This window comes from Cygnus atratus, chromosome 21 (assembly GCF_013377495.2).
Source record: "Cygnus atratus isolate AKBS03 ecotype Queensland, Australia chromosome 21, CAtr_DNAZoo_HiC_assembly, whole genome shotgun sequence".
In the NCBI taxonomy this organism is placed as follows: Eukaryota; Metazoa; Chordata; class Aves; order Anseriformes; family Anatidae; genus Cygnus; species Cygnus atratus.
In genome coordinates this window covers 7,457,612-7,484,507 of record NC_066382.1, presented here as the reverse complement: position 1 = coordinate 7,484,507, position 26,896 = coordinate 7,457,612, and the positions used below count along the sequence as shown (strand labels likewise).

The window sequence follows — 26,896 nt, the reverse complement described above, 5'->3', positions numbered from 1 at the left end:
GCCCCGGGCTGGGCTCGGGGCCTCCCCGACCCCCCCTCGGCCCCGCCTCCCGCTGATGGCTCGGGGCGGGGCTGGCGGCGGGCGGCGCTTTGCGACGGCGGCGCTCGGCGGCGGGCGGCGGCGCTTGGCGGCGGCGGCGGGCGGCGGGGGGCGGCCATGCTGCTCACCGTGTTCTGCCTGCGCCGCGACCGCAGCGAGCTGACCTTCTCGCTGCAGGTGGACGCCGACTTCGAGCTGCAGAACTTCCGCGCGCTCTGCGAGCTCGAGTCCGGCATCCCGGCGGCGGAGAGCCAGGTCAGGGCCCGGCCGCGCGGGAGGCCCCGGGGGGCGGGCGGCGGGGGGTACCGGGCAGGGGGGCGCCGGGCCCGGCCCGGCCGCGGATGTGTCCCGGGGGCGGGGGGGCGGGCCCCGCTTCGCGACCCGGCGGCCCCGGAGCCGCCGCCCGGCCGGGCTCTGCCCCCCCCCCCCCCGGCCCCGTTGTCCCGGGGTTTCCGCCCGTGCCGGGCTGGGGCAGGTGCCCGGGCTCCGCTCCCCCCCCCCCGGGCGTCCCTCGGAGCTTTCGTCCCCCGGAGGATCTCTCCGGTCCCGCCGCGGCGGTGGCCCCGCAAGAACCCGCCCCCCCCCGCCCCCCCCCCCGTTCCCGGCCCCCCTGGGGCCCCCCCGGTTCCGAGGCGGTGCGGTGCGGGCAGCGCCGAGCGGAGCCCCCGCTGGCCGGGCCCGGCTGCAGGCAGCGGCGGTTTGTGCCGGGCAGCCCCGGGGACGCTGCTGGGAGAACGCGGAGGGGCAGCGCCGGTGCGGGGCCGGCTGCAAGGGATGGGGCAGAGAATCGGGGCCGTGTGGGTTTTCGTACCGGGGGGAAGCTTTGGGCTGTGGTGGCTGGAAGGAGAGCGACCGCTGCGGGCAGAGAGGCTCCTGCCGCCGTGCCGGCCGGCTCCCGGTGCGTGCTGCGCCCGCCGGCACGGTGCCGGAGTCCCCGGTGGCTCCTGCGGCGGTGACAGGGCCAGGCTCTGCCCACGGGGCTCTGCGAGTGCTTGTGCTCGGTTGCCCGACCATCTCAAGGCACGTGGGGCACGAACTCCTTGGTTTTGGAGCTCTCTTGCGTCACGGTGACCTGCCGGCTCTTTCTCTGTTTTGGGACAACGAGGGGTCGCGTCCTTCCCGTGCTTCTGCGCTTACTTTTGCCGGCAGTTTTTCCTTTGAGCCTTTGCTCCGCTGTGATTAAATCGCTGCAGATTTCCGATTACACGGACTGCAGGTAACACGGACCAACCCTGTGCTTTTTGGTAGCACCTTTGCTCTCCTTCTGTGCACCTGTCCTCTGCGTGTGCATTATCAATCGTGTTTCCTTTCCTAACGTTTTTGAAGCATATGTTTATTGTTCCTTTATCTACTCTTTCTGCCCAGTGTTTGTTTAGTGTTCTTTGGACCTTCAGTAGGAAAAAAGTTGTGAAACTACAAGTTATGGGTGAAGTAGTTTGTTGTACAGAAAGATTTTGTGTGCCCAAACCATCTCCCACAAGCAGGTAACAGCGTGGGTCTTGCTGCGGCTCTTCCTTACCCACGGTGCGCATCGCTTTGCGGGTGTCACGTTGGCTTCCCGGCACAAAGGGGAGATGTAAGGACCATGCAGGGTGGAGCAAACCACAGAGGGTTAACCAAGTCCCATTCTCTGATCTCCCACAAAATGAATTCTGGGGTGGAGGTGAGCGCTGAAGCACTTGGCTGGCGTCACAGCGGATCGGAGGGTGCCGGGAGATAGCGGGCACGGTGGCCGGTGGGCCCTGCTGATAAGGGGAGGTGCAGCAGGGAGAGCAGAAGGGAAATAATTCAGCTCGCTGTGGTTTCCTTTTCGTGACGTGGAGGTGCCTTTTCTGGAGAAGGAGAGGAAGGCTGTCGGCATTCTTCTGGCAGTGGCGTTATTTCCTTTGTTTCCTTCTCTTTACGCACTGTGTGTCCCCTGACCTCGGCTGCCGCTGCCACGCAGTTCCAGCCGAGGCCGCCGGGCTGGGGGACACATCCCGAGGCACGGCACGGAGCAGGCTGTGACGGCCGGGATCACAGCGCTCAACCCTGGGTCTTGTTCAGGATTTATAGAGAGTGTTTCTCCAGGAATCACATATTCCAAGCTATAGATGGCTCGGAGCCAAAAAACAATTAAAAACTGGACGGGGGTTCTGTGTTGGGTTTGATTTATGGTTGCTGGGGGTGTCTAGCCAGTGGTCCGAGGCATGGTGGCGCACTGAGTCCCCCACAGTGGTTGCTTTGCTGTCAGCCTCGTAGAAGTCCTCAGCCATCCCGACCTGCAGACTTGAGATGTGGGGCAGGTGAGAGGAGGCACAGAGGAATTGAAGTGGATGGCCGGGGCCGTCAGGGTGTCCTGACAGCAGAGGCTGAGAGGAGGTGAGGTGGGTGTAGCTCTCCTGCATAAACCTGGGGGACCATATATATGTTGGGTAGGATTTATAGTCTTTGTGGGTCTCTTGTTTAAAAGAGCGATGTTTTTGCTGTACGGACTTTGTTTTAATGACAGCTGATTACTTGAGTGGGGTTGCTTGCTCCACAGAGACGTTCTACCCAACACCACTGTGTAGAATCCGGCCAGTGCGTGATGTTGGTGCCTGCTCCCTACCCAGGCTACCTCCGGAAGGGCTCGTGTCTGGTGCCTTGGCCAGCTTACAAGCTTGCTGTCTGAAATGTGCTGCAAAGCAGGTAATCTGAAGTACAGCAAAATTAAATCAGTTTATTTTAACAGCAAAGTGGAAAGGGTCAAAAACATATTAAGCTGTGCTGCTAATGGATATGGAGCGAGTGCTGGGCACATAATTCATTGTCTGAGGTGTGAAGGCTGAACGCTCATAAATCCAGCCCATGAAGCAAGATGACAGAGGTAAAACCTCACTTAAACTGATTAGCTCGTGTCTTCCAGGCCGTCTGCACAGAGAAACTGTCATTTAAGATTTGCGCGTGCAGCTGGGATTTATTACAAGCTTGCTTTCTCTGCGCACAGCAGCATTACCGAATCAGGTTGGGCAGGGTGTGCGTGGTAATGTGAGAGGATGCGCTGGGACTCCTCCCATCACAAGCTAACCTTAATAATGCTGGCAATGTCTTGCAAACCACCAGAGCAGTGACTGAATGCCTTAATATAGCTTGCAAATGGATCCATGTTTGCTTTGAAAGGGACCCACAAGCCAGTCGAGTGCAATGCCATGGATGTTGTGAAGTGTGTAGTGAATGAGAAGATAGAAATATCATCTTTGTTTCTAATTGTGTGTATTTTTCAAATTCTGATGGTTCTGATTGCTACGTCATACGTGGCTATTATTTTTACTTCCTCTGTCTTTCTTACTTTGATACCACCTCTGACGATGGATCTCTGCAACCAGGGTGCAGGAGTTAGGATTCTGTGTAATACTTCTGAGCCGATGAAGTAAAGCAGCCAAAGTCTGTAGCGTCTTCCACACTTCGAGGAAGACGCGTACTAATTGTCTTTTTGGATCTTCAGCGTGCTTCTGCTGCTTGCGATAGCATCAGGTAGCGTTGCAGCCCGTCCAGGCGAGTACTGTGAAAGCGTCTCCCACGCGGCTTTGCCAGTCCCGACCTGTGGCAGACCTGTTGTTCCTGAACCAGCCTTTTCCAGACCAGGGAGAAGGTCTTGCTAAATTACGTGGCAAACGTGAAATTGGATCGTACGCCCAACAGGGTTAGGCTGAGTTCTCCAGCACTTCTTGCTTTGGACTTCTGCCAGGGGTAGGAGACTGTCGAGCTGATCTGCCTCGTCTCATTGTGCTTTGATGAAGGCACAGAAACCTTAATGCCGAACAGATACTGTTTCTGGGATGCCAGAGACACGTCTTCAGCAGGAACTTTCGTTCCTCTAAAGCACATCTTTATTTTTATGGGTTGTGTTTTAACTAAATGACAACAGTTTTGTGGAAGCAGAACATCCTGGTTCCTGTGCTTGGTGAAGTTGGTAACTCCTCTGATGGTATTCATCTGCAGTTACTGCCTGTTGAAATTTCAAGGGGAGCACGGGAGTAATTTAGGACATCTGTAGGTATCGCAGAATCTAATGTTAATAGAAATGTTTCCATGGTGAATATTCATTTTTTTATCTCAATATGTTTTTATATTTAATCTGTGGACCTCTTGTTAAGTTATATTATGATAATAGGAAATTATGTGACTGTGTTTTATAGCCAAAATAAATTAATTCCTTGCCACAGACTGACTGCGGATTCAGGACTGGTATGTTTGGGTGCTGAACCTTTGTGTCTGGATGGAGTTACATCACTGAAGTAAAGCAGAAATCACTGAGCTAATCACTGAGCTCCCTGTAAAACTAGTTATTTTGGGAACCATGTTGTGGGTAAAGGTAGAGATCGCTGATTGGTAGACAATCTGGTCCAGTGTCCCTCCTGATGGATGCTGCCTGCACAGTTAAGGCCTTGGTCAAGAGGTGCTGACCTGGGGGCAGATATCACTACAGAAAGCAGCCATGACTTGGGTAATAGAGATTTGAGTTTGGAAACGTGTGGTAAACAGGTCTGACGCAAGGCATTCTTTCCTTTAAAGACTTTGGCCTCTAATTAAGAGAAACGAGTCCTTCTCCGAGATGCTGGGTTTTGAGAAATGGTTGTTGGGTTTCGGTAAGACCAACTCTGGGTACTTGTCCAACCACTTGTTGAGGTCTTTCTGTGCCTGAGGCCGAGGTGCTTTGGCAGGGCTTGTCTGTGCCTGTGGTGAGAATTGCACACCTTCTGTTCTGAAGCTTGAGGTGGGCCCAGAGGAGCTGCTGGAACGTTTTCCTAAAATACAAATAAATTAAAGGCAAGATTCTGATCTGTTTTGTCATGCAAGTTGTTTTTCCTTACATTCTCTCCGTGAACAGATAGTCTATGCGGAGAGGCCTCTAACTGACAACAACAGATCTTTGGCCTCCTATGGCTTGAAAGACGGGGATGTGGTAATTTTGCGACAGAAAGAGACCGTAGAGCCACGGCCTTCAATCCGTTTCCCAGGTGAGAAGGGTTGTGTTAACTTTTCCTCTGAGCATCTGAAGATCTTGATATTTATCAAACACCTCAATATTTGTCAAACGCCAACTCCATCTCATTCATCTCCTTTAACACCTCTCTAGACAAACTGCTTAGGAAGGGAGGGTGGCTACAACTGAGGTGGGGGACTTTCAAAATTAGCTAAAGGGCTTGTTATTTAATTATTTTTATTCTAAGCAAGTGAAAAGAAAGCGGGAAAGGATGGAAAAACAAAGAGAATTCAGAACAGCAGTTTGTGTAAAGGTATGTGAATTTTCATACGACTGCCTGTTCCCTTCCCGTTCTGTGTAGTGGTGTAATAAACATGCGCTCGGTGTGGCTCAGACACATTAAGGGGCTCTTGAGATGTGTACTCTGAATTGTGACAAATACCCAGAGAAGCTGCATCTTAACAAACCAAGTTATGCAGTCATGCACACGTGCAAGAGGCTCCTCAAATAATGTGAGTGGAGACCTGGTCCTGTCTCTTTCCTGCCTTCTGCAGTGATTCCTAGCAAATCCACATCTTAAAAGCATCACCAGAAAAGAAGGATTGCTGGCTGAGAAGGGCTTGGAAGCATTGGTTGAGGTTCTCGTCCTCCTGCCTTAATGGGAGGGTTGGTACCTGCAATGCAGCTCTGCAGAAATGTTGCTCTTTTTTTCTCTACCTTTTTTTTTTTTTAATCTGAGAGATTCAGAAGTGCCTTAGAGACCTCAGGTTTAGCCTTGTGAACCCTCTGTGTGGCATTCACATTTGTGAAGCTGGAAATAACTAGTCTGTGATTCAAATAGTGCAATTCTAGGGATAAAAAACGTACGAGGTAGAAGAATAGAGCAGTTACATAAATACATGCCAGCATTCCTAACCCAGTAACCTGGGGATGTGGCAGTGCTTCTGACACGAATTGCTGTTCAAAGAATCTGGTCTAATATTGTAGCATGAAGACCGACTCATCTTTCCACAGTTTTTCCACTTTGTTTTTGGAGCAGAACTGTAAATAGGAAGCGCTGACGCATTTGACCTCTTTTCCTGCAAGGTCTGCCGAGGATAGACTTCAGCAGCATTGCGGTTCCCGGGACATCCACGCAGCAGCGTCAGCCACCAGCACAGCGTCTGCGTCCGTCGCCTCCCGATGCATCTTCGTTCCCTCAGGGTTTGGAAAATCCCGCATTGCTACGGGAGATGCTGCTTGCAAATCCCCACGAGCTATCCCTGCTGAAGGAGCGCAATCCACCCCTGGCGGAGGCACTGCTCAGTGGAGACCTCGGTAAGTTGGGTTTTTATCTGCGTGAGGTGGTTTTGAGTCTGTTTGAGCTCAGCTCTAATAAAAGGCAGCCACAGGTTTTTAACTAGCTGGGGTGCTCACTGCCAGCTTATTGATGCTGCTGATAAAAGGTGCCAGCTGGGAGTACTGAAGTTCCTCTTTTTCTAACAAGACTATTTCTAGCAAGGTGGGCATATTTCTCGTGCCTGGCTTTTTGAATAGTTTCTGTCCCCTACTTTGAAATATCAGGTGTGTGGATATGTTGAGCTTCTATGAACACAAGTGGCTCAGCTCCTGATTGTTACGCTAAGACTCTCTGAATTCAGTTTCCAGTAATGGTGTTGCATTTGCTGCGCCCCAGAGCCCACTAAGACCTCAGCTGGGAGCAGTACACCGTAAGACCATCTCCCCCCGTAGTGATTAGCTGCTATAGAAGTGGACATCAGAGAGAGCAGAAAAAGAACAAGTAAATGGTGTCTTTAGGGACCTTTTCCAACAGACAGAGTCATAAATGTTTACGTTCCTCTTAATCTTGAAAGTGCTCATGTATTTTGGGCACTTCACATGGCACAGTTGAATCCTAGCATGGTGTCCCTCATTTTCTCTGCAGATGAGTAGCTGACCTTGGTTTCTCATTCTTCATCTGATGGAAGCTTTGAACTCTAGTCCTCTTTTATTATGAAGAGTGGTGTTTGGGGCATTAAAAGACGTGCTTCTAAACCTCTGCAAGCACCTTGTTAGGAAATAAATCCTGTTGAGCTTCAGGAAATGAACGAAGTACCATCTAGCAGGAGACTTTTTCCCTTTCGAGGTTACATCCTAGTGATTTCTCTCTCAAAGAACACTGGAAGGGAACTCACATGGATGTTGTTGGCCTATTGCATTTTTAAATTCTGACGTCAGCTCATACTCTTGTAGTTAAATAGACGTCTGTTGTGCTCTCAAGCTTTTTCCCGCCTCTTTTGAGCATTGTGTCTGTAGTGCAGAAGAGTAGTTCTTCCCATCACCTTGAGAGGAATGTGCTGCTGCTGGCACAGGACACAAGGGGCTAAGCCAGGCACCCAGAACTGGCTAATCAGCCGATCTGTTCTGTCTGGTATGCACATAAGCTTTGATTCAGGTGTGCACTTTTAGTCCCAAAGCGCTGCAGTGGGATGTCAGAAGGAAGTGGTTTGATCTGGTTATACTCTCATCACTTTGTAATGCTGCTATCAGTGTTTGGGCACGGGTCCAGTTCAGCTCTGACTGATGTCCAAATACATGCACAGATACGTGCCGTGTGACTGTGCTGGATGCATCGCAGGCATGTTAGAGGGCACCTGCTATACAGAAGCCTAATTAAAAACAAAACAAACACACACAAATGCCCAGTGCTTTCCTGAACACGTAGCTATCGTTGAGCCACAGAGCTTCTGTATGGGAACTGCATTTCTTGAAGCAAAACCATGGCCTTCTGTGTTTACAGAACTTAATTTATTGCCAGGTCTGTTTGGGAATGTATGCGATCGGATCCAAACAGTAAAAAATAGCCAGAGGCTGTTATATATATATATGGGGAACTGAAAAAACGTGCAGCTAAACTACCTGAAGCAAGTGTCCCTCATAGCATCTCCTGATTACAGCAATAGGCATTCAGCTTTAGGGATTATAATGTCTGTGTCTTAGCCTGTGTTGCTTGGGTTTAAAGTAAGTTTTGTTATTTTTTTTATGCCTTAGAATTTTGGGTTGCTTTTTGCTGAATCTACAGACAACTATTTTTCAGGGGACTGCTGAGTGTAAAATGTGATAGATTTTGCAAGCTATTCTTGTAGGTGGGCCATCTTATTGCAATCTCACGCCTGTCTCTGTCTGAAGTTTTTTCAAAATACACATACACAATTCAAATGAGAAGCTTGAGTGCAGGTTTTCTATTCCTGATTTCTGTTCCAGGTGTAATTTAGCTGCTGTTTTTTCCAGATTTTTTGGAGTATTTTGTAGGCAACTCTTGCTGCAATAGAACAATGAATTGCCATTTTAATGGCAGCTCTCAATTTTAAGTATTGTTGTCTTAGGAGGTTTTTTTCCTCCATTTTTCTTTCGTACAAAAGTGTATACAGAGGGAAGTTGAGTTTGACTGTGTCTTGATGTGTTTGGGTAGGAGAAGTAGCTCTGTCAAGTTGTTTTTCATCTCAGCAGATTCCCAAGTTTGCCACCAATCCTTTTGAGGTCCATCCACACTGCCTCCAGATGAGGCTTGTTGTGCTTGTGCTGCTGATTCTATCCCTGAGTGCGTGCTGGCACAAAAAGAGGTGCTTGCTGTGCCAGAACTTGATTTGTAAAGAGTAGTTTCCAGTAAAAAGCATTTCTGTCTCTCCTTGTTACTGCAGAGAAATTCACCAGGGTGTTGCTGGAGCAACAGCAGGACCGAGCCCGGCGGGAGCAGGAGAGGATCCGACTCTATTCAGCTGATCCTTTCGACCTTGAGGCACAGGCCAAGATAGAAGAAGACATAAGGTAGCAAATCAAAGGCACCTGCATGCTTTGGAGGTCTTTGTGGCACTTTTTTTCCACAGGGTGCTTCCTTCCAACCTGGTGCTTTTTCCTTGGAGGACACAAGGAGTGTGTTTAGAGAGCAGATCCTGCCTTAAGACAGAAATCTGCTCGCAGGGTAGCACTCTGAGCCACCTTTGCAAGTGGGAAGGTTGGGAATTGGGACGCACGGGTGCATCCCGTCCTTTAGAGGTATCCAGTTGAGCACAGACAATGGTGGCAGCACCGCTGTCCATGTGCATGATGTCTCAAGGCTGGGCCACTGTGAAACCAGTAAAGAGTGCTTGTGAAAAGCGCTGAGCCGAATCCTTGAGAGGTGCTGTTCAGGGCATGTCTTGAACCTGAGAACAGAGCCTGTGCCAGTGTCTGAGCAGAGGTCCCTGCACAGAATGGGGTGTCACTTCCCAGATGCCTTCGAGATTTGGTTTCGCTCACTGCTAATTGTTTTGTATTTCTGGCTAATTCCAGACTCTGTATTTCACTGCTGTCAGAAGAGATCTTCCATAGAAATATGTTCTGCTCATCAGCCTTTGCTCCGTTTCTGTCTTCCAAACGTACTTGCATTGGGCTGAGGCTTGATTGCTTAAACTGGGTGATAAATCCTTGAGTTGGAACATGGCTGATGGTTTTGTCCCCAGTAAAGAAATGTCTTTCTGATGCAGGCTCATAGTTGATCATATCCAGAATTAATTTGCGATAAGTCATTCTTGCGTTGTAACTGACAAAGTGTTGGTACCGGATAAAGGCTTAGCATAGCGATGCAGAAAAATGTAATGCATAAATTGCATAAATTTATAGATAAAACATTGCTTGCAGGCACAGGAACGCTTTTCTTGCTCCATAGATGAGGGAGAATTGGGACAGATAAAGGTGATGTGCCCGAGGTTGTACAGCTGTTAGGTAACAGTTCGGACATCTAGCAGTCCCCAGATTTCACAGCCCATTTAGTTTCTCCGGTTAGTTGAACTCCTTGCTTAATCAGGTATCCTCTGCCTGAGATTGATCGGGAGCTCCTGCAAGCATCACACTTTTCTGAGACAAATCTCTGTCCTTCAAGTGTATCTTAGGTGGACATAGCATCAAGCACGGAGAAAACAGAAGCTTCAGATCACTACATAACTGATTTGAGTAGCAAAGGACAGTACAATGTGCAGCTCTTTGTTTCACAGGTATATGAATCCAGGGCAGGGTAGCAGGGTGCTCCCAGCTGAGCCAGGTCGCTGTTAGCTCTTTCCTTGCTCCACCAAGAAACTGCATCTACCCATCCTATTGTGGAAAGGCTAAAGAAAATGGATGAGAGAGGAGTTTGCTTTTCCAGTCCTCCTGCTGAGGAGGAGAAGTGAAGTGGCGTCAAAGTTGGAAGCCCTTTTCCTTTCACAGATAAGGCTATTTCAGATGCAGTCACTGCAGATACCCATCGCTGTGAAGATTACCGTAGGGGCCATGATGAGCTTTTTGATAAGTGTTTTTTCTGTAAGCTTGAATTTGCAGCGAGGGCTTGTGCTCACAGTGGTGTTCTCGCTGCAGTTTCACTTATCTCCTCTCCTTCCTATGCCTCGAAGAGGCAAGATACCAGGGAAACGTTGGAGGATTTTAATGTTCAGCTGCTGTGTGGGATTCCGGTGTTGTAGCTACTGGCAACATCTTCATCATATGCCCTCAGTGTTTGCCTCTTTAGAGTGACTAATAAATATGCAGTTTTTTTACTTACAAGTTCTCCAGGTTAACTCTGTGGTGACAGGTTTTTGTTGCCAACACAAGGTTGTCAGGTGCAGGCATCTCCAATGCTGTCGTGTGAGCTACACAAGGTGCTGGAGGGAGCAGCCCTCCTGGCTGTGGGGGAAGCGATTTGATATCTCTGGATTAAGCCAAGAGCATTACTAGCAATCCCTCTGCTAAGAAGGCTATGTTTAGCTAATGAAGCAGTCTTTGTTGTGGTTTAAAAATGCTGTTTGTAGCTGATGCAAACTGCAGCAGGTGGGATTACATTTGTAAATTGGAGGGATGTTTATACGGTTTTGCTGATGGAAGATCTGATTTTTCTCTTTTCTCCATTAAATTCAGGCAACAAAACATTGAAGAAAATATGACGATAGCGATGGAAGAGGCCCCTGAGAGTTTCGGCCAGGTGGTGATGCTTTATATTAACTGTAAAGTCAACGGACATCCAGTGAAAGCCTTTGTTGACTCAGGTGAATTGCTGCTATTGTCATCTTTCCCCAGAATCTCTTTCCCTCGCTGAAGGAGAGAGTACACACTCCAGAATTTTTGCCCAGAGTATTCCGTTTCCGTAATAAAGAACTGTATTACAAGATTTTAAAGCACCTAATTAAAATTTGAAAACAGTCTGGGCTCTAAGGCAAGCAGAGCAAATTGTGGAGACGGTTTGTGAAGCGGTACAAATGAGTGCTTGAACACTCCAGATCAAGGCTCCTGTGAGAATTTCTGGTGTCTGATGGCTGCGATGCCAAAAAGGTCACTGCCACATGTGTATCTTATCTCAGTTTACGGATAGGGAAACTTTGTCTGCCTTAACGCTGTACTTCCCATCCACAGCTTTAAAGGGAAAGTAGTTGGGGCTGTTCCAGTTCTACCGTAGTACATACTTTACTGTCCATGCTGATCTGTGTGTGTAGACACAGTAAATTGAAAGCAGCATGTGTCATAAAAAGCTTTTTATTTATGCCATAATGCAGGTGACTTATGCAAGCAGTGTGGTTTCCCTGCTGCTGAGTATAAGATCTTAAGCCCTTTCAGGAGTTTCTTTTATTTTGCAATGCCCTGTCAAGAATTAACATGAATTGTGTTGCTGGTAGGTGCCCAGATGACCATCATGAGTCAAGCTTGTGCTGAAAGGTGCAACATAATGAGGCTGGTAGATCGGCGGTGGGCTGGCATTGCTAAAGGTGTAGGCACGCAGAAAATAATTGGCAGAGTGCACTTAGGTAAGTACTGGCATTCTTCTTAGGATAGCTTTAGCAGCAGTTTGACTGTATTCCCTGCAATCTTGGTACCAAAGAGCACCTGATTTAATGCTGTATTTGTTAGAAACTCCCATGAAGTAAAATAAAAGTGCATCTGCAGTACATTCATTTGACTTGGGCACAGTAATCTGGCTTCTGTCTCACTTAATGCTTTTGTAATGGAATTACCTCTCTTTTAGGTGAGAGAGTCTTCCGCTCCTGCAGATGTAGAGGAACCGTTCACTCTGGGTGCAAAAGCAGGGTTGATGTGAAGGAGCAGGGTGTCTCCTGTTTGGGGTGTGGCTGTTGGCCTGTGTGAGTTGCTCAGGAAGGGCTCCAGTATGGTGGAGTGCTTCATACTCCTCCAGGAGGAGAAGGCTGGCTGTGTTTGTGTGCAGGTTTTCTGGATGAGTGGTGATTGTCCTTATTGCCTGAAAAAAATGATCCTCTTTACTGTTCTTGCTTCTTAGACTTGTGCTCTAATGAGCTGTACACTGCTCCTCTAGCAGTCTAGCTTGGAGGCTTAGGTGAGCCGTAGTTAAGGCTCTAGAGCAGATCAGCTTTGAAAACAATTAACTACCTCAGACCAATATAGACCCAATAGTCCCCGGGGCCTGCACATGGCCGGACTTCTCGTGACCAAAGCCGTATGTCAGAGCTCTAGCTTCAGTTTTACCCAGCAGGTTTGCACAAGCCTTTCCTAGGGGATGGAAGAGCAGAAGGTAATTTGTTGCACTGTAGTATGCAAGGTGGTAACTTTTCTCCATTGTGTTTCAGCTCAGGTTCAAATTGAAGGGGATTTCCTGGCGTGTTCCTTCTCAATCCTTGAAGAGCAGCCCATGGACATGCTCCTAGGACTGGATATGCTTAAGAGGCATCAGGTATCAACACTTGTTTTGAAACAGTTACTGGCTCTTCCAAGTGAAGTGCTAAGCACAACATAAATGCCATGCCTGTGAATGTGTTAGGATTTTCTGGGGAGAGAAAATAGATTATTTTTCAGCCAGTTACAAAAGAAGTATGTATGCTAGAGACATCATGGATGGATGTATAGGGTGTCTGGCTGCTCCAAAGTTTTTTGCTCTGATCAAAAATGCTCAGAGCTTTCCAACTGAATGATTTATTGCAAAGCAAGTCCTGTAGGGTCCTTTGCTTATAGCTGATGCTCTTGACCCACTTTGCTTAGGTGCTATGAGCTGTTCCCATTGAAATGGATTGTTTAACCTTGTTTCTCCTTTTTCTCCGGGAACTGACTTACTCTTATGCAGGCCCCTGATGTCTCGATGCTCTTTCACAGTGTTCAATTGATCTCAAGAAGAATGTGCTAGTGATCGGCACGACTGGTTCTCAGACCACTTTCCTCCCGGAGGGTGAGCTCCCAGAGTGTGCCAGGCTGGCTTATGGGGCCGGGCGGGAAGACGTGCGGCCGGAGGAGATTGCGGACCAGGAATTAGCAGAAGCAATACAGAAGTCCGTAGAGGAAGCAGGTACCATAACGAGCTCAGCTGAAATAAGAATCTGCATAGTTTTCTTGCTGTGTATCAGGATGTCTGTTGGCAGTCACTGAAAGGCCCCTTCTCCCTTTTCTCAGTTCCTAGGAGATGTAATCTAATACAATATCAGTGAGTAAAAGGTAGAGAGAAGGGGGCTTTGTTCTTGCTTGTGGCTTCTAATTACACCTATCTTTTCCTTTCTGTACAGCAAAATCTGTCCACATGAAGGCATTTGGGGGTGATTGCTGTTCAATTTGTGCTCTCCTTGCAACTTTCTACCAGCTCTGATATCTTGGTCTTCGAAGGTGTGGAGATAAGTGATTGTCTCTGGCACCCGTTCACCTGGTTCAAATTGATGTGCCTAGTCAGGGGCATGACTCAGTTACGTTGTGTTTTAGCAGCCTCACATAGGGTCACTTGTGGTGACCTCTGCAAATCCTGTTCTTAATAGCTACCGCATATAAAAGTAGAGGAGCTGTAGCAGTAAGTACAAATCTTTGGAAAGGAGGAATACCAGCCTCAGCAACTATTTGGGTCTTTTATGTGCAGTGTCAAAGTACATCTGTGCCTGGTTGCTGCCCCTCTGCTGAGGAGCTATAACTAAGCAATAAGCCTTTACTTGTAGCTTATTCCCACATGTTTCTTTTTCAAGACAAAGTAAGTTCATGACAATTTTTAGAAACAGTGCTATTTCAGCATTTTTGCCTTAGAATGGTGCTTGTGCCCTTGGAAGGTAAACTGTTTTTCTTACTAAAGATTACTGTTGCTCTGAATGTCAAAGGCAGCAGCTGAATTCACATCCTAATGTATATCAGCCTTAAAGATAGTCTGCAAAGAGAATTTTCCCCTCCTCTCCTAGTTTTGTTCCCTGTCACTCTGGAATCTGTAAGCTGCACAAATGAAGATGGTCTGGGCTCTGGAAGATATTGGTAACTGCAAATTTTAGCTAAATGGAGATGCCAAAATAGTTAAAAGCTGAGCTATAAGCCGAACTGTCTGAAACTCGGGTTTTCCATTTAACTCCTCCCTTAACTTCAGCATATGCTTTCGAATAAAGGAGAGCTTCATTTCTTTATGCTGACTATTATGAGAAGCCATAAGCAGCTCAGAAAGTGTATTTCTTAGGACTTTTCCAAAACTGTTAAGGATAGCTTTTTTTTTTCTTTTTAATGCAGGTGGGAAGATGTTTGAGTTTACTTTAACTTTTTCCTTTGAAAGCATTGCACTAAGATTCTGCTTTCTGTATGTGTGCAGAACACATTTAAGCTGATAAAGTTGATTTCTTCTGTGGTTTTATTGCTATTTTTTTTTTAATTATAGCATGCTTCTAATTAGAATTGAAGTCTGATAACATTTTTTAATATATATATATATGAATATATTATAATGCACTGTGTTTTTTTTCTTTAACACTTCCCAATTGCTGCTTGGTTGTCCAAAGTGTAAGCAGTGTCTTTTCTGCAAATAACCAAGGGGAGCACAGGACTGTACTTAACAGTCCCACTGAACAATATTCTTCTATGCCTGGAAGTTTTCACAGATATAAAACCTCCAGAGGAAGGCCAGTCTTTAGTTTATTGTCAAGAAATGGTTTGCATGTTTGACTTTTTAAAACAAATTAGAATGCTCATTAACTTAAGTTGCCGCAAGTAAAGGGTAAAAACAAGGATTTGACCTTGCTCCATCAGGTTTTGACATACCTAAATGTCAGACTTGGTGGCTTGGGCTCATGTCTCTTCACATAACCTGGAAGAGAAAATGTAGAGATGTAAATGTGTTCTTCTCCTGTTAAAATTCTGAGCTTGATGAAGACAAGGTTGTTTTTTGCAGTCTCCCCCCATTTCAGGTGAGTCTTTGCAGACATAGTCGGCTGGACTTAGTTCTCTGCTGAAAGAGAGGTCAAATAAAAAACAAACCTCTTGGCCTGAAATATGTGAGTCTTTATAATTAAAGCATTTTAGGCAAGTGCTTTAAAATGAAAAGTGTCTAAGATGACTTGCAGCTGCTTATATACCAATACTGTTCTAAAGACCATGAGGCTTTGTTCAAGCTAGTCAGCAATCTGCCATTTTCCATTGATACTGAGCCGTAGAGGAATGTAAAAGATTTATGAGAATAGGAAATCCATTTTATATGTTCACTTAATACTTGTAGAACACTAATGCACAACATTAAGGTAGGTCTTGCTTAGATTGACTCTCTGCAAGCCTTGGACCTGTTACAAGTCTCTGACTTGCAGGCATCTTATTAGCTGTATTCTGAGATATCAGACTATTAACTTACACCCTCTTGCTCTTTTCTAAAACAATTAACTGCTGCTAGCTGGTACCAGAAAAAACAAGTGAAAGAACAGTAAACTGGAGAGGAAGAGAGAGAGAGAGCATAATGTAGCACCAAGGAAACCCAGCTTCCCACAAGGCCTGTAATCTTTCGTAACAGCTTGAGTAGTACAACAGAAATCACTGTACATCTGTAGACTATTAAAGTTCTCATTTTGAATGCACCTGGGTTATTCTTGAGTTTTATTTATCCCTGGAAGCCTACTTTTGTGAGCCTCGTGTTTTCTGTCAGCTGACTTGCTGGTGTTTCAACACCTGTGGAAAGGCAACTGAGATGGTAGTGAGGTCATGGTATGTTTTACATGTTTGACTGTGATCTACTAGATTCTCCATGAATGCTTCATTTATTGTCTTGAGAGCTCATTCTTTTCTGCCAATATGCAGTGTCCTCCCCGCTATCACCACCCCTGGTAACAACCTGGTGGTTATGGAGGATTTACAAAACTGACAGCAAAACTACAATTGTCGTAGGAGGAAGCATACTGAAGTAGCTTATCCCGTGTGCAGCTTTTCATCCAGACAACCTGGCTATAAGAAAGGCCTTGCCTCCATATATGCAACTCAGGCTTTTCCTAATACAGAGAGGAATTTATCCCTGATGGTGCACTTCGTGGAGAAGAGTTTGTTCCTGGCGCTAGCTGGATCAATATCCTTGATGGGGTTAGGATTCAGCTCCTGTAGATACCCTGGGAGAAGGATGACAGCAAGTCTCAGAGAGATGGTGCTGAGGAGTGCTTGGCATAATACCAGGTACTTCTGCTGTCTAAATGACTACAACTCCCTGATGTTTGACTGATCAGACCCTGATTTTTGACTCACTGGGTCTGTAATCAGTTCTGCTTTCTCTCCAAAGGATTAGCTTGGAAGCAGAGAGCATGAACATAATGCTACCACATAGAAACAGAAAAAAATCCCTTCTGTTTGAATGTGTATTCTGTGTCACGAGCCTCTTTGCCACCCTTATGAAAGATGAGCAGTCTGAAAATCTGCAGGATAATTTTGGATTTTTAGTACTGTAGCATAGCCAAGTTGTAACTGCATTAAGACCAGGTGTATGACCAATAGGAAAGATTGCTCTGGTATAAAATAAAGGAGCAGATGCACGAAGTGTATTGATCAGAGGTGTGGTATCGCAGTATTTAGTGCACCTTTTTATCTAACAGAGAATAAAAGAAATGGGTACCTGAGGTGAAAAAGGCAGTCTTCTTCTGTGACACAGAAAAGGAGGCAAATCCTGGCTGTACGTGTGAGCGTGGTTAGTCAGCCCTCCCTAGTCCACTTGGATATCTGTAAAAAGAGGGAGACTTGAGGTTAAACAGTTGTGTATAATTAAGACCTCTGAGCTCGGAAGCTTTTGGGAAGCCATGGAGCACAATCTGAATAGCTGTTTGGGTATCTGATGCAGGACAGAGTAGGACCTTAATGGAAGAACAGGCACTCTTACAGCAAAGGTCATGTTGGTGATTTAACGACAGAATGTGAGCTGATATATTAGCAAAATTAGACCATTAGCGAGATAAGTTCACTTATTTAATCTAGCCTGATACCTAGACCCAGCGTGTGGTGCTACCAATAGAGATCTGTACTTTATCCATTCTCCATGTGGAGGAGGAAGCAGTTGAGCTGGTTTGACTTCTGGCTGTCTGTTCTTTGCTTTGTTCTTCAGTGCCTCAGGGAGCATTCCCTTTTGGGATTTCTGCCCTAGGATCTTTATGCTTCCCATTTGCAGCAAGCCAGTGTTTGCTTATCTTCTCTTGCCTGTGATGGCATGATCCATCACAAGGCAATTGCCACTGGGAGCAGTCTGAGAATTGTGCCATCTCAAACCTCATATCACTAAAAGTGACTCCTGAATGCGGCTGTACGGAGAACAATCTGGTACAGTGCTAGACATCTGCCTTGTGCTGCATATATTTTATCAAGTGTGTAGTATCACCCACAGACCGCTGTGCAGTGTAGGCAGTACAGAACAGCCCTTCAACTGGTTTTCAGCGGAGTTATTTTTGACTCGACGTAATGAATTACCCAGGCAGAACTCCTTTTGGAAGTTAGCGAACCTGAGGAGCTCCTGCTGCTCATGTGCTGTCTTTGTGGACAGTTGGGAGGGGAACTGCAATGTCGCAGGACTGTAACCATGCATGTTGTGTGCTTTGAATGCTAACGCAAGTTTGGTGTGTTTGTTTCCTAATCCAAACAGAACGTCAGAAGCCTTGATGCATGTAGTGTGTGTTTACTGCAGCTGGAGTGGGCCACAGACCAGGTATTTATAGCCATCAGTTTATAAGCTTTTACTACTACATTCACACTACCTGCAGCAGGACTGTCCTTAAAGTATACTGGGGAGAAACCCACATGATGTGAAATTACCAACTCCTCCATTTAAGAGTGTGGAAGAACATTCCGCTTCGCTTGGCCAAAGGCAGCAAACCTGTGTGTTGCCTGTACTAGGAAAGTTGGACCCTCCTGTTCATGTGAAGGAGAGCCTTACAACTCTGACTTTCCTTCCTGTGCGCTCCAAGTGATGCTTGGTGCTTATGTAAAACACTTCTGTTTCTTCAACCTGAGCTTCTGTCAAGTGGTCATCCTCAACAGAATGAACGAACTCCTTGACAGTTCAGAGGAGTCCTTTACACAAAACAAACCGGCGTGAGTCCCTGCTGAAAACTCTGTCCTAATATTAAATTGAAGTGGATCTGGTGAGCTGAAATGCCATTGTGCTGTTGTATGTGTACTGTTTTCCTGAAACAGTCTACTCGTTAATGCAACAGTTACGTCACAACTCCCCGGAGTCACTGGTTATTTGGGCTTATCTCTGACACAAGTATTTTTGAAAGATTTTAAAGGGTAGGGAAATACTTGCTGATAGTGGACTCTAACAGTTTTAACATAGATGCAGTTCAACATGTAATGGCTACATGTGCAGATTAACAAATTGAAATTGACCATTTTTGTTAGGAGTCAGTAATTCCAGTGTTTGCATTAGATCTGGCCTGCATAATTATCTGGTCTGAAATGAAAGCAAGCGTGTTGGTTGTGCTAATATGTAATACTTTTAAAATCTTGCATTAGCACTAACATTTGAATTTTGTGATAAATAGCTGTCTTTTGACTTTAGGAGCCTGTGGACTCCTCAGTCTTCAGGGGTTCTGTAATTAAAGCCTAGGAGGCTGCCTGTCTCTCTTATATCAAAATTGCTTCAACATAGCCTGCTCTTAGAGAAACCAATTGGCAGCTAGTTCCCTTCCTGCTTGACAGCAAACAACATTATGTTGAAAAAGAATGAATAACTGACAAGTAATTTTATATCCACAATTTCAATTCAAGCTGACAAATCATGTGGAGGATGTTGGCTGAACTCTGGGTATCTTGTTTTCTAAATGTTACGTGCCTTAACATGCTGAAGGGAAAAAAAATAAAGATAACTGCTCTGTATGGCTAGAAGTTTACTTTGCTGCTGTTACTGCAGCTGCACTGATAACCAGATGAGAAAGTAATGGGGTTCTTTGGTTTATGCTCTTGATTAAGGAGAAACTTATGGCTAAAAGAAAACCTAAAGTTCTTTTCAGCTTGAGCAAGCCATCTGGGAAGCACCCCTCTAACTACTGTGTACGTGTATCCCATTGAAGCCTGCTTTCTGTATCACAAAGAGGAGTTTGGATCTCGCTCTCCTTTGAAAAATGCCCCTTTAAAGGGGATGCTGGGATTTCATCATCATCTCAGTGACTGCAGATATATCTGCTCACTTTGAAATGTAAATGTCCTCTAATTGTGAGCTCTTTGAGCACCCTAGAACTGGCTTCTTGTCTTTCACTGTCAGTAATGAAGTGTCTGCAGCTGGAATGTAGTTGCTGGATTTGCACTTGGTTATTCTTGGAGCACTCAGGACAGTTTGTAACAACTTCTTGCAATAGCTGATGATATGAATGGAGCGGTGCTCTGGTGAGTAATTTCCAAGCTGATATGCAAACTGTTGTCTTAGCTTCTATTCAGAAGGTATAGATATTTGAAAAGCATGGTTCTCCTGTGTTCTAACTACTTCTTTCTTTCTGTCTTATGTATAGAGAATAGTGACAAAGAAACTACCTCACTGGAAATGCCCTCATTACCAGCTTCTGATGGGTTTCAAAATCCAGTCCAGTCTTCAGGACAAAGTTCTAAGATCTGTAATCCCACAAATCAATTACTTGATCGTTCTGTCTCTGCCCCTGCTTCAATTTGCTCATCCAAATCTAGCCTCGCAGAGCCCGTTAATCCTAGAGCCGTCAAGTCTTTTGAGTCTTCAACTGAATGCCAGATAACCCCAGAAAAAGAACATCCTCTCTTATTACAGCATCTTTCCAAAAACTCTTCCTTGGCAGATAACAAGCCTTCTCTCCAGACAGGTGAGGTAACTTGTTGCAGTCCAGCTTGCCCTTCACAGAAAACACTCAAAGAAACATTTGTTGCTGACAGTCTAATGGAATGTAACGCTAAAGAACAAGGCTGTGGTCAGGAACCTCCTTTGGAAGTGACAAAAGAAAATAGTTTGACTAACACTGCTAAGCACGGGCAAATTGAAGATGTATCTTTGTCTTCAGAACAGGAGGAACAGAAGAAGAAGAATGAGCTTGCCATAGACCATCAGACCTGCAAAGAATCAGAGAAGCCTGAACAGCTGGAGAAACAAATTGACACAACTGACCCAGAGGTTCCTTGCAAGGTTGGTGGGGCTGAGAAACCTGTTGTGGAAGAAGAGGGCCATACAGCCAGCCAGCCAGAAAATCCTCCTGCAGAAACGAGAGGAGATGGACTAGAGAAAGCAGATCTTCCCTGCATGAAAAGGAGTATCCAAATGTCAGCCTCCTGTAGCTGTATGCATATGGAAGTAGATGTAGTTGAGCGGTCAGTAGCTGAAGTGCACAGCTCAGCGAGCAAGCAGAAGCAGCAGCCTGAGAACGGAAGTGTATCTGACCTGAACTCAGATGCCTCCTCTATGGAGGTGGAGTCGTTGAAGTCTGCAACCTCCTTGAGTGATCCGGTTTCCACCCCTGATGTGTCACAGTCCAAAAGCACCAGTGAAATTCCTGCAAAGTATAATGAGTTGTCCAATGAAACACCTGAAATCAGTTCTTCCCCCCCCAGCATCCACCAGCCGGACACAGATCCAGGAAGACCTGTAGAAGAGCCATGTTTCTCTCTAGCAACAGCCTTGAAAGAGCTTCACAGACTCTTGATTATCAGTCGTAAAGGAGAATGTAAACTCCTTGCATCTGAAGTCTCTCAGCTGGAAATGGTTCACAAAGAGCAAGCACAGCAGAAGGGGTTTTCTGAAGATAAGCAAAAAGGCTCACATCTAAATGGCCAGGAACGGAGTTGTTCCTCCTTTAAGGGGAGGTCTGAAGGTAGAAAAGCAGAGGGGAACCAGCCTTGTGATTCTGGCACAGAAAACAACCTTGGGTCTATCAGTCACATGGAGTCAGCTATTGGAGAAGGTGCTTTAGAGATTCAGGAGTTTTCAGGTAAGAGTGATTTGATTTTAGTGACTTCTGCAGCGACATCTGACCAGCAACAGAGCTCTGAGCAGGCTGAAGTTTTGGCAGAATGGAATCAGAGTCCAACTAGTCCAGCCTTGGAACAAAACACATCTATTTCCTCTCAAACTGCTTTGGATGAAGATGCACCTCAAGATATTCGGGCACCATTCACAGGAGCACCTGGGAGAAGCAGCAGTTCTTCTCCTGAAGGTCCGTGGTCATTGGGTGGGTGTGAGGAACCGCTGCTGAGCCCACTTGCTGGCTATACTGAATTTCCCTTGGCTGCTTCTCCACCACCTGCTTTCCCCATGGCTGATGTTGATCGAATCCTTGGTGCTGGCTTTACCATGCGAGAAGCTCTCGAGGCTTTGGAACAAGCGGATGGAAATGCAGATCTTGCTCTTCTCATTTTGCTCGCCAAGAGTATTGTTGTTCCTACGTAACTACGGAGGAGGTAGCTGCCTGGGGTGTCTCTTCCTTTAAAGGACGTATCTAAATTACACATCACAATGTACAAGCAGAATGTTGAGCCAGATTTTTTAATTCTTTGCAGCCAAAGTAACTTGTCTCTTCTGTTTCACTTGTTAGATTTGGCCTTTTAAAAGAAAGAAAACGTCCTAGCATTGTGTGGACAAGATAGCTTTTAATTATGCATACTGGATTAAAATTAATGTTTTTATTTAAATGTAAAATTTTAGAATAAGCTCCAATGTTATGAATAAAAAAGCAGAAGCCATTAAGATCGCCACCCTGTCCAGCGCAAAGCAGATTGTGAAATAAGTTGAACGTGTGTGTGTGTGCAGCCAGTGGCGAGGCACAGCACGTGGTGTTACAGGACATGAGGTGCACACTGAGTTTGGGATGGTGCAGGCGCAAAACAGCGCTTTTCTAAATGTACTTTGTGGGTTTTATCAGTTTTCTCTCTCCTGTGCTTTATAACCAAATGTATGTGATGCTGATGAAACATTTATGGCAGCTACTAAAGGCTATGTAGGTGCCCACAGATGTGTAAAACTTCGCAGAAGGAGTGGGAGGGTGTGGGGTGGTTTTGGAAGCATGTTTTCATGTGTGCACAGGGAAAGCTGATGCCTGCTTTTGCCAAACCCTTTTATGCTTTTGGGCCAGTGTGTTTAAGTTTACAATGTGGGGATAAGGGATAGGGAGAATAAGGGAAGGGATAGAATTTGGTGCTACCAAAACTAAGAGATGTACTAACTTATTTGAGGATATGCTGGTATTAATTGTAGGTGGGGGGGGAAGGAGTATTTTACTTTTTTTTTTTCCTAGCCTTGCCCACACCATGTTCCCCCCCTACAAAAGAACAAGCTCAACTGCTGCAGGCAGAATGTTAATGATGAAACTGCTTAAGAAATCAACCGTGTGTTATGGCTCTTAATCCCCCTCTACCCGTGGAAGATGGATTCTCTATGCACTGCATGGGGGTGTGATCAGAAGAATGAAGAAATCTGCTTTGCACTAATTCATCTTGATGTTTGGGGGATCATCAGCCTCTCAGCTGTGGAAATGCAAACTGCAGAAAGTCTGTAGCAGCTGATGGGGTACTAATTTAATACCTCTTAAAGAGTGAGGGCTCCTGAATAGGGTTTATGAAACAAATGCACTTGACCTAGCTTCTGCATTATAACCATCGTGGCCTTCCGGGAAGTCCTTGGTGAGTAGTAGCCTGTCTGATTAGGACTCACTGAGGCTGTGTTGCAGGAAGCTCTTTCCAGATGCCTTTTTTTTTTTTTTTTTTTTTTTTTTCCTCCAAATGAACTACTTTTTGGTTTTCTGCAAAGCCCCAAAATACTGTTGGGGCTGGGGAAGGGAAAGGAAAGCATGGTTAAATATGATACCAAATTTTAAGTAGGAACTTTTCCTTAATCCCACTTGCAAATCTCTGAAGTGGATTTTGTGTAAAGTGTTCATCTTTAACTTTCTGCTTTGAGCTAAACCTGAAGTGATGGATCAGCAGTGGCTGGAAATACGTTTTGTTCATGGCTTTCATTTGTTATAATTGTCTCAGGCCTGTCCCTGGTGTTTTGTTTTCCCTGTTGCTTAGCAGGTTTGCCTGTGTGTATGTTAGGCTTTTTTCACGCAGGATAGCTTTTACACACAACACAAATTTGGTTTCATCTGCGAACTTGCAGGAGTTTCTCATGTCAGTAAGTGGTGGTTGTCAGATTTTTCTTAGATGCTTGGGTAGCCAAGAGATCCTTTATATTCTAAAGAGCTTTAAGGCATTCCTCTGTTGAATGGAGCTTTTGCTCAAGTTCTGGAGCTAGGCCTGGGGCTCCCAGACACATTTAGCTTATTTCCCACTACTTGTGGTGGCAGCAGTAGTCACTGTGCATGTGTTGGAAGCAGCGTTTGGCTGTTTGGGACCCCCTTGCCTGAGTAATATCAAGTAATTCACTTCAGGCTCTGTTCAAAATAAGTTCCTGAGGCAAGGCTACAGCTTTATGATCTTTACCACGCAGGTGGTAAGAGTTTACCTGTGCTGAAGCTTTTTGATACTTTCCTTGCAATGAGCATCCCAAATCAGTGAAAGCCAGATCTGTAAAGGGTAATGCTTGGACTGCTACAGGAGTACAGATGTTGTCATCAGATGTCTCTCTAGAAGCTTTAGGAAATAAGATAACAATATTAGTCCCATTCCCGTATGGTTCACTATCAAAAGCAGCAACATGAATGAAGCTCCCAGCTCTCAGATCCAGAGCATCCTCAGTCTAAACAGCCTGTTTCTGCTCCCAATTCGCACCATGGGTCTCAGTGAGGTGGTCCTTGGAGCAAGCCCATCTCTGGTACACATGGTCAGTGCACCGAAGACACCAGCTGCGGGTGGTTGGCCCCCCTGGATGCGTGAGAGCTGAATTTGCACCCTTAGCCTGCAGGTTCATTTACTGCCAGCTTCTTTGAAGCATCAGATGTTAGCCATTCAATGTTATACCCTTTTCATATTTACACTTTTATGTTTTTAGAAGCAATTGCTAATAGCTAGAGAAAGTACTGCTGCTTTGCACCAAACTGGTTAAAGGCTCTAGTTTTATGGCCACGTTTACTTAGATTGCATATACAGAATTTATGCTATAAAAGCTTTAGAGCATCAGCCAACTTGCTTCAATGCTCAGTTTTATTCTCTGTCAAATATAGTTTTTGAAATCTGCCCTTCTGCCAAAGCTGTAAAGAAGCATTTATCGATATTGCTAGAATTTCCTGGGTAACTTTCTCTGAACTGCTAGAAACAAAGCCTGACCCCCCAGTTGATTAATACTTGTAAAATTATTTTATACCAAGTTGGTCCAAGCCTGGTGATCTAAATCTCTTCATTTCACAGAGCCTTGCTTTGAGTGAATGGTTATGTGCTGCTAAATTAGAGAATAATTTTGGCTTTTCAGGAGCAAGATTCATGTTAGAGAAAATCTGGGCAGTGGTGAGTATTTAAGGTTAAATAAAATGTAGTAGTTAGCGAATGCTGTCTAAAAGTTGTCTTCTGTTTTAATGTGTATGTGTCCTCTCTGCTTTATGCACATACCCTTTGCTCAGCCTTTAGCAATCTCTTAGCTGGTCTCTCTGCTTACCTGGCCAACAAAGTGGGAATATTTGTATTTAAACGGGGATGGAAGACTGCTGAAGTTTTTCGGCTAGAGTGGGGGAAAAAGGTAATGCCAAAAGCTGTTTAAGTTTCCAAAGGAGCTAAGTAAATGTATTCTGGGCTAAAGTAAGGCTCTTCACACCCTTCTCTTGACCTCCTCATTCATCAGTGCTCCAATATATTAACTGTCACATCAGCTTAGCAAAATGATTTCACTATGAAAAGTCTTATCTGTAGAGAATAAAGCAACATTCAAGCTGCTTCATTAAGATGCCAGTGCCTGTGGGGACCCTACCGGGTCTGTAGGGTTTGTTTCTGGGTATTTCCCAAAGCCACTGTGGTCATGTACCTTGCCATTTGGTTTCTGGGAGGTATTCCTTTCCTTAAAGATACTGAAGGAATTTATTGGGCTTCTTGCTGAATGCCTATTTCTGTAAATGAGGCTCTAGGTAAGTTTAGTGATGTTCAGTGAAATAACATCTGAAAGTCTCTGGGCACAGATCTGTCTGACACGAGGAGGAAATATTTCCTGGTGACAGGCATGTTTACGGGCCGCTGAGCAGAGCTGCACTGTGCTGTATTACTGTGACAATCTCTGCCTTGTTGCTAATTATGTTTAACTTTCTATGTAGACACTTGGTCTCAAGGACTGTTAACCTTGTACCTCCTAGATATGTTCCTTTCTTTCTGTCCTTGTCTCTCCCTCTTTCTTGCTGTCTCCTTTCCTCCAAAGTAGCAATATTTAAGTGTACTTGTTGGATGCTTAACTTCCAGATGGTAAGTTTTCCTTAAAACACTATGCCATTTATCAGCAAAAGGAGGAACATATCCTAGAGGTTTCTTCACCAGACTTGGACTTCTTGCCACGCAGCTCCTCAGAACTCTAATGTGAATTCAAAGAGGAGAAACCAAGAGGCTTTTTGCCTGCCTCTCTCGGAGGTCAGCTTGGGAAATTGGGTTGGTTTTGTGTATATCATTCCCTTATGAAGCGTTCAAGAGATTTCTTCCTGCACTGTGTAGACGTAGCTTAGTCTGTGATCCAAATGTGTAGCGGTTTGGGTTTCTCTTTGACTGATGCTTTTTAGCTTAAGAGTTTTACAAACTCACTTAAGGAACTTGAGGGAATCAATACTCAGGAATCCTAAAGCTGGTTGCATTTGTGTCATTTACTCTTCTGGGCTGAACATACTGCAGTTGTCCTTGCAGACTGAAGGGAAGTGTGGTTGTATCATCAGAAAATGGGATGTGGTTCTGCCCAAAGTAATACACACTTGATTCTTTTTTGATTTTTGTTTTTTAATATTGGGGGACTGTTTATCAACAAAATTGATGTGTAAAAATTTGATATTTAAAAAAATGAATAAACACTTTATCATAATGTTGCTTGATTGGTCTGTCTGTATTTCTGAAATCACCATCCCTGCACTGAAATCATTCTCAGGCCATTTTCCCTAAAGTCAATAGGATTTCCTTAACATAAATGTTGCCATTTGAACTATAATGAGTAGAAATCGATGGTTAAAATGGTTGCAGTTGGCAGAGGCTGAGAGCAGGCATGAGAAATTCAAATATTCCCCTTCTACAGAAATAGGTTGTCGATTCCTTCAGGCATGGCTTGAAAGTAGAAGGGTATAATATAAAATGTAGGGTATGATATACAATATATAATATTATATTAATATATAATATAAAATGTAGCACTTGGCCACAATACTATTTGCTGGAAAAATGAACGGGGCAATCCTTGTGTCTCTTATGTACAGATTTCATTTTCAAACAGATTTGAAGATTATTTTTTTTCAGGAGCTAAGAACTAATCTCTTGGGACATCAAAAACTTGGTATTTCTATCCCTATGAAGCTCCTTGTGTCAATTTTAATTAGAAATTACTTTTTTAATAATTCCATTCCCTTAGCATCATTTAATAGAACAAGTATAGGAACTGATGCAAAGAGGTGTCATGTGCAGCACTAAGCTGTCCCACTTGGTTTTGGAAAGGGGGAGAAGAGGATTTTCCTCCTCCAAAACCTGTAGCAACATTTGTTTCATGGACCAGTAATTCCTTTTTCTTATCTTGAAAAACAGATGCACTTCCCTTGAGAGAAGCACTGAGGTTTTTGACCATTAAATCTCATGCATCTGGAGAACAGGCAATGGTATTGC

At 45.1% G+C, this 26,896-nt stretch overlaps 1 protein-coding gene across 5 annotated transcripts; it reads left to right on the top strand.

Moving 5' to 3' along the window:
* The first annotated feature begins 92 nt into the window (after positions 1-92).
* On the top strand, positions 93-26,111 carry DDI2 (DNA damage inducible 1 homolog 2). Of its 5 annotated transcripts, XM_035567929.2 has the most exons (10): positions 93-294; positions 4,892-5,021; positions 6,074-6,304; positions 8,668-8,794; positions 10,895-11,022; positions 11,647-11,775; positions 12,571-12,674; positions 13,091-13,280; positions 17,823-17,885; positions 19,687-26,111. In XM_035567929.2, the coding sequence occupies exons 1-9, from the start codon at positions 157-159 to the stop codon at positions 17,837-17,839; spliced, it is 1,194 nt and encodes a 397-aa protein (XP_035423822.1). In that variant the 5' UTR covers positions 93-156; the 3' UTR covers positions 17,840-17,885; positions 19,687-26,111. The 5 variants fall into 5 exon arrangements, with proteins under 5 accessions (XP_035423822.1, XP_035423819.1, XP_035423821.1 ...); XM_035567926.2 differs by lacking the exons at positions 17,823-17,885; positions 19,687-26,111 and adding an exon at positions 13,495-15,788 and having other exon boundaries at positions 95-294; XM_035567928.2 differs by lacking the exons at positions 17,823-17,885; positions 19,687-26,111 and adding an exon at positions 15,609-15,732 and having other exon boundaries at positions 95-294.
* The last annotated feature ends 785 nt before the right edge of the window (positions 26,112-26,896 follow it).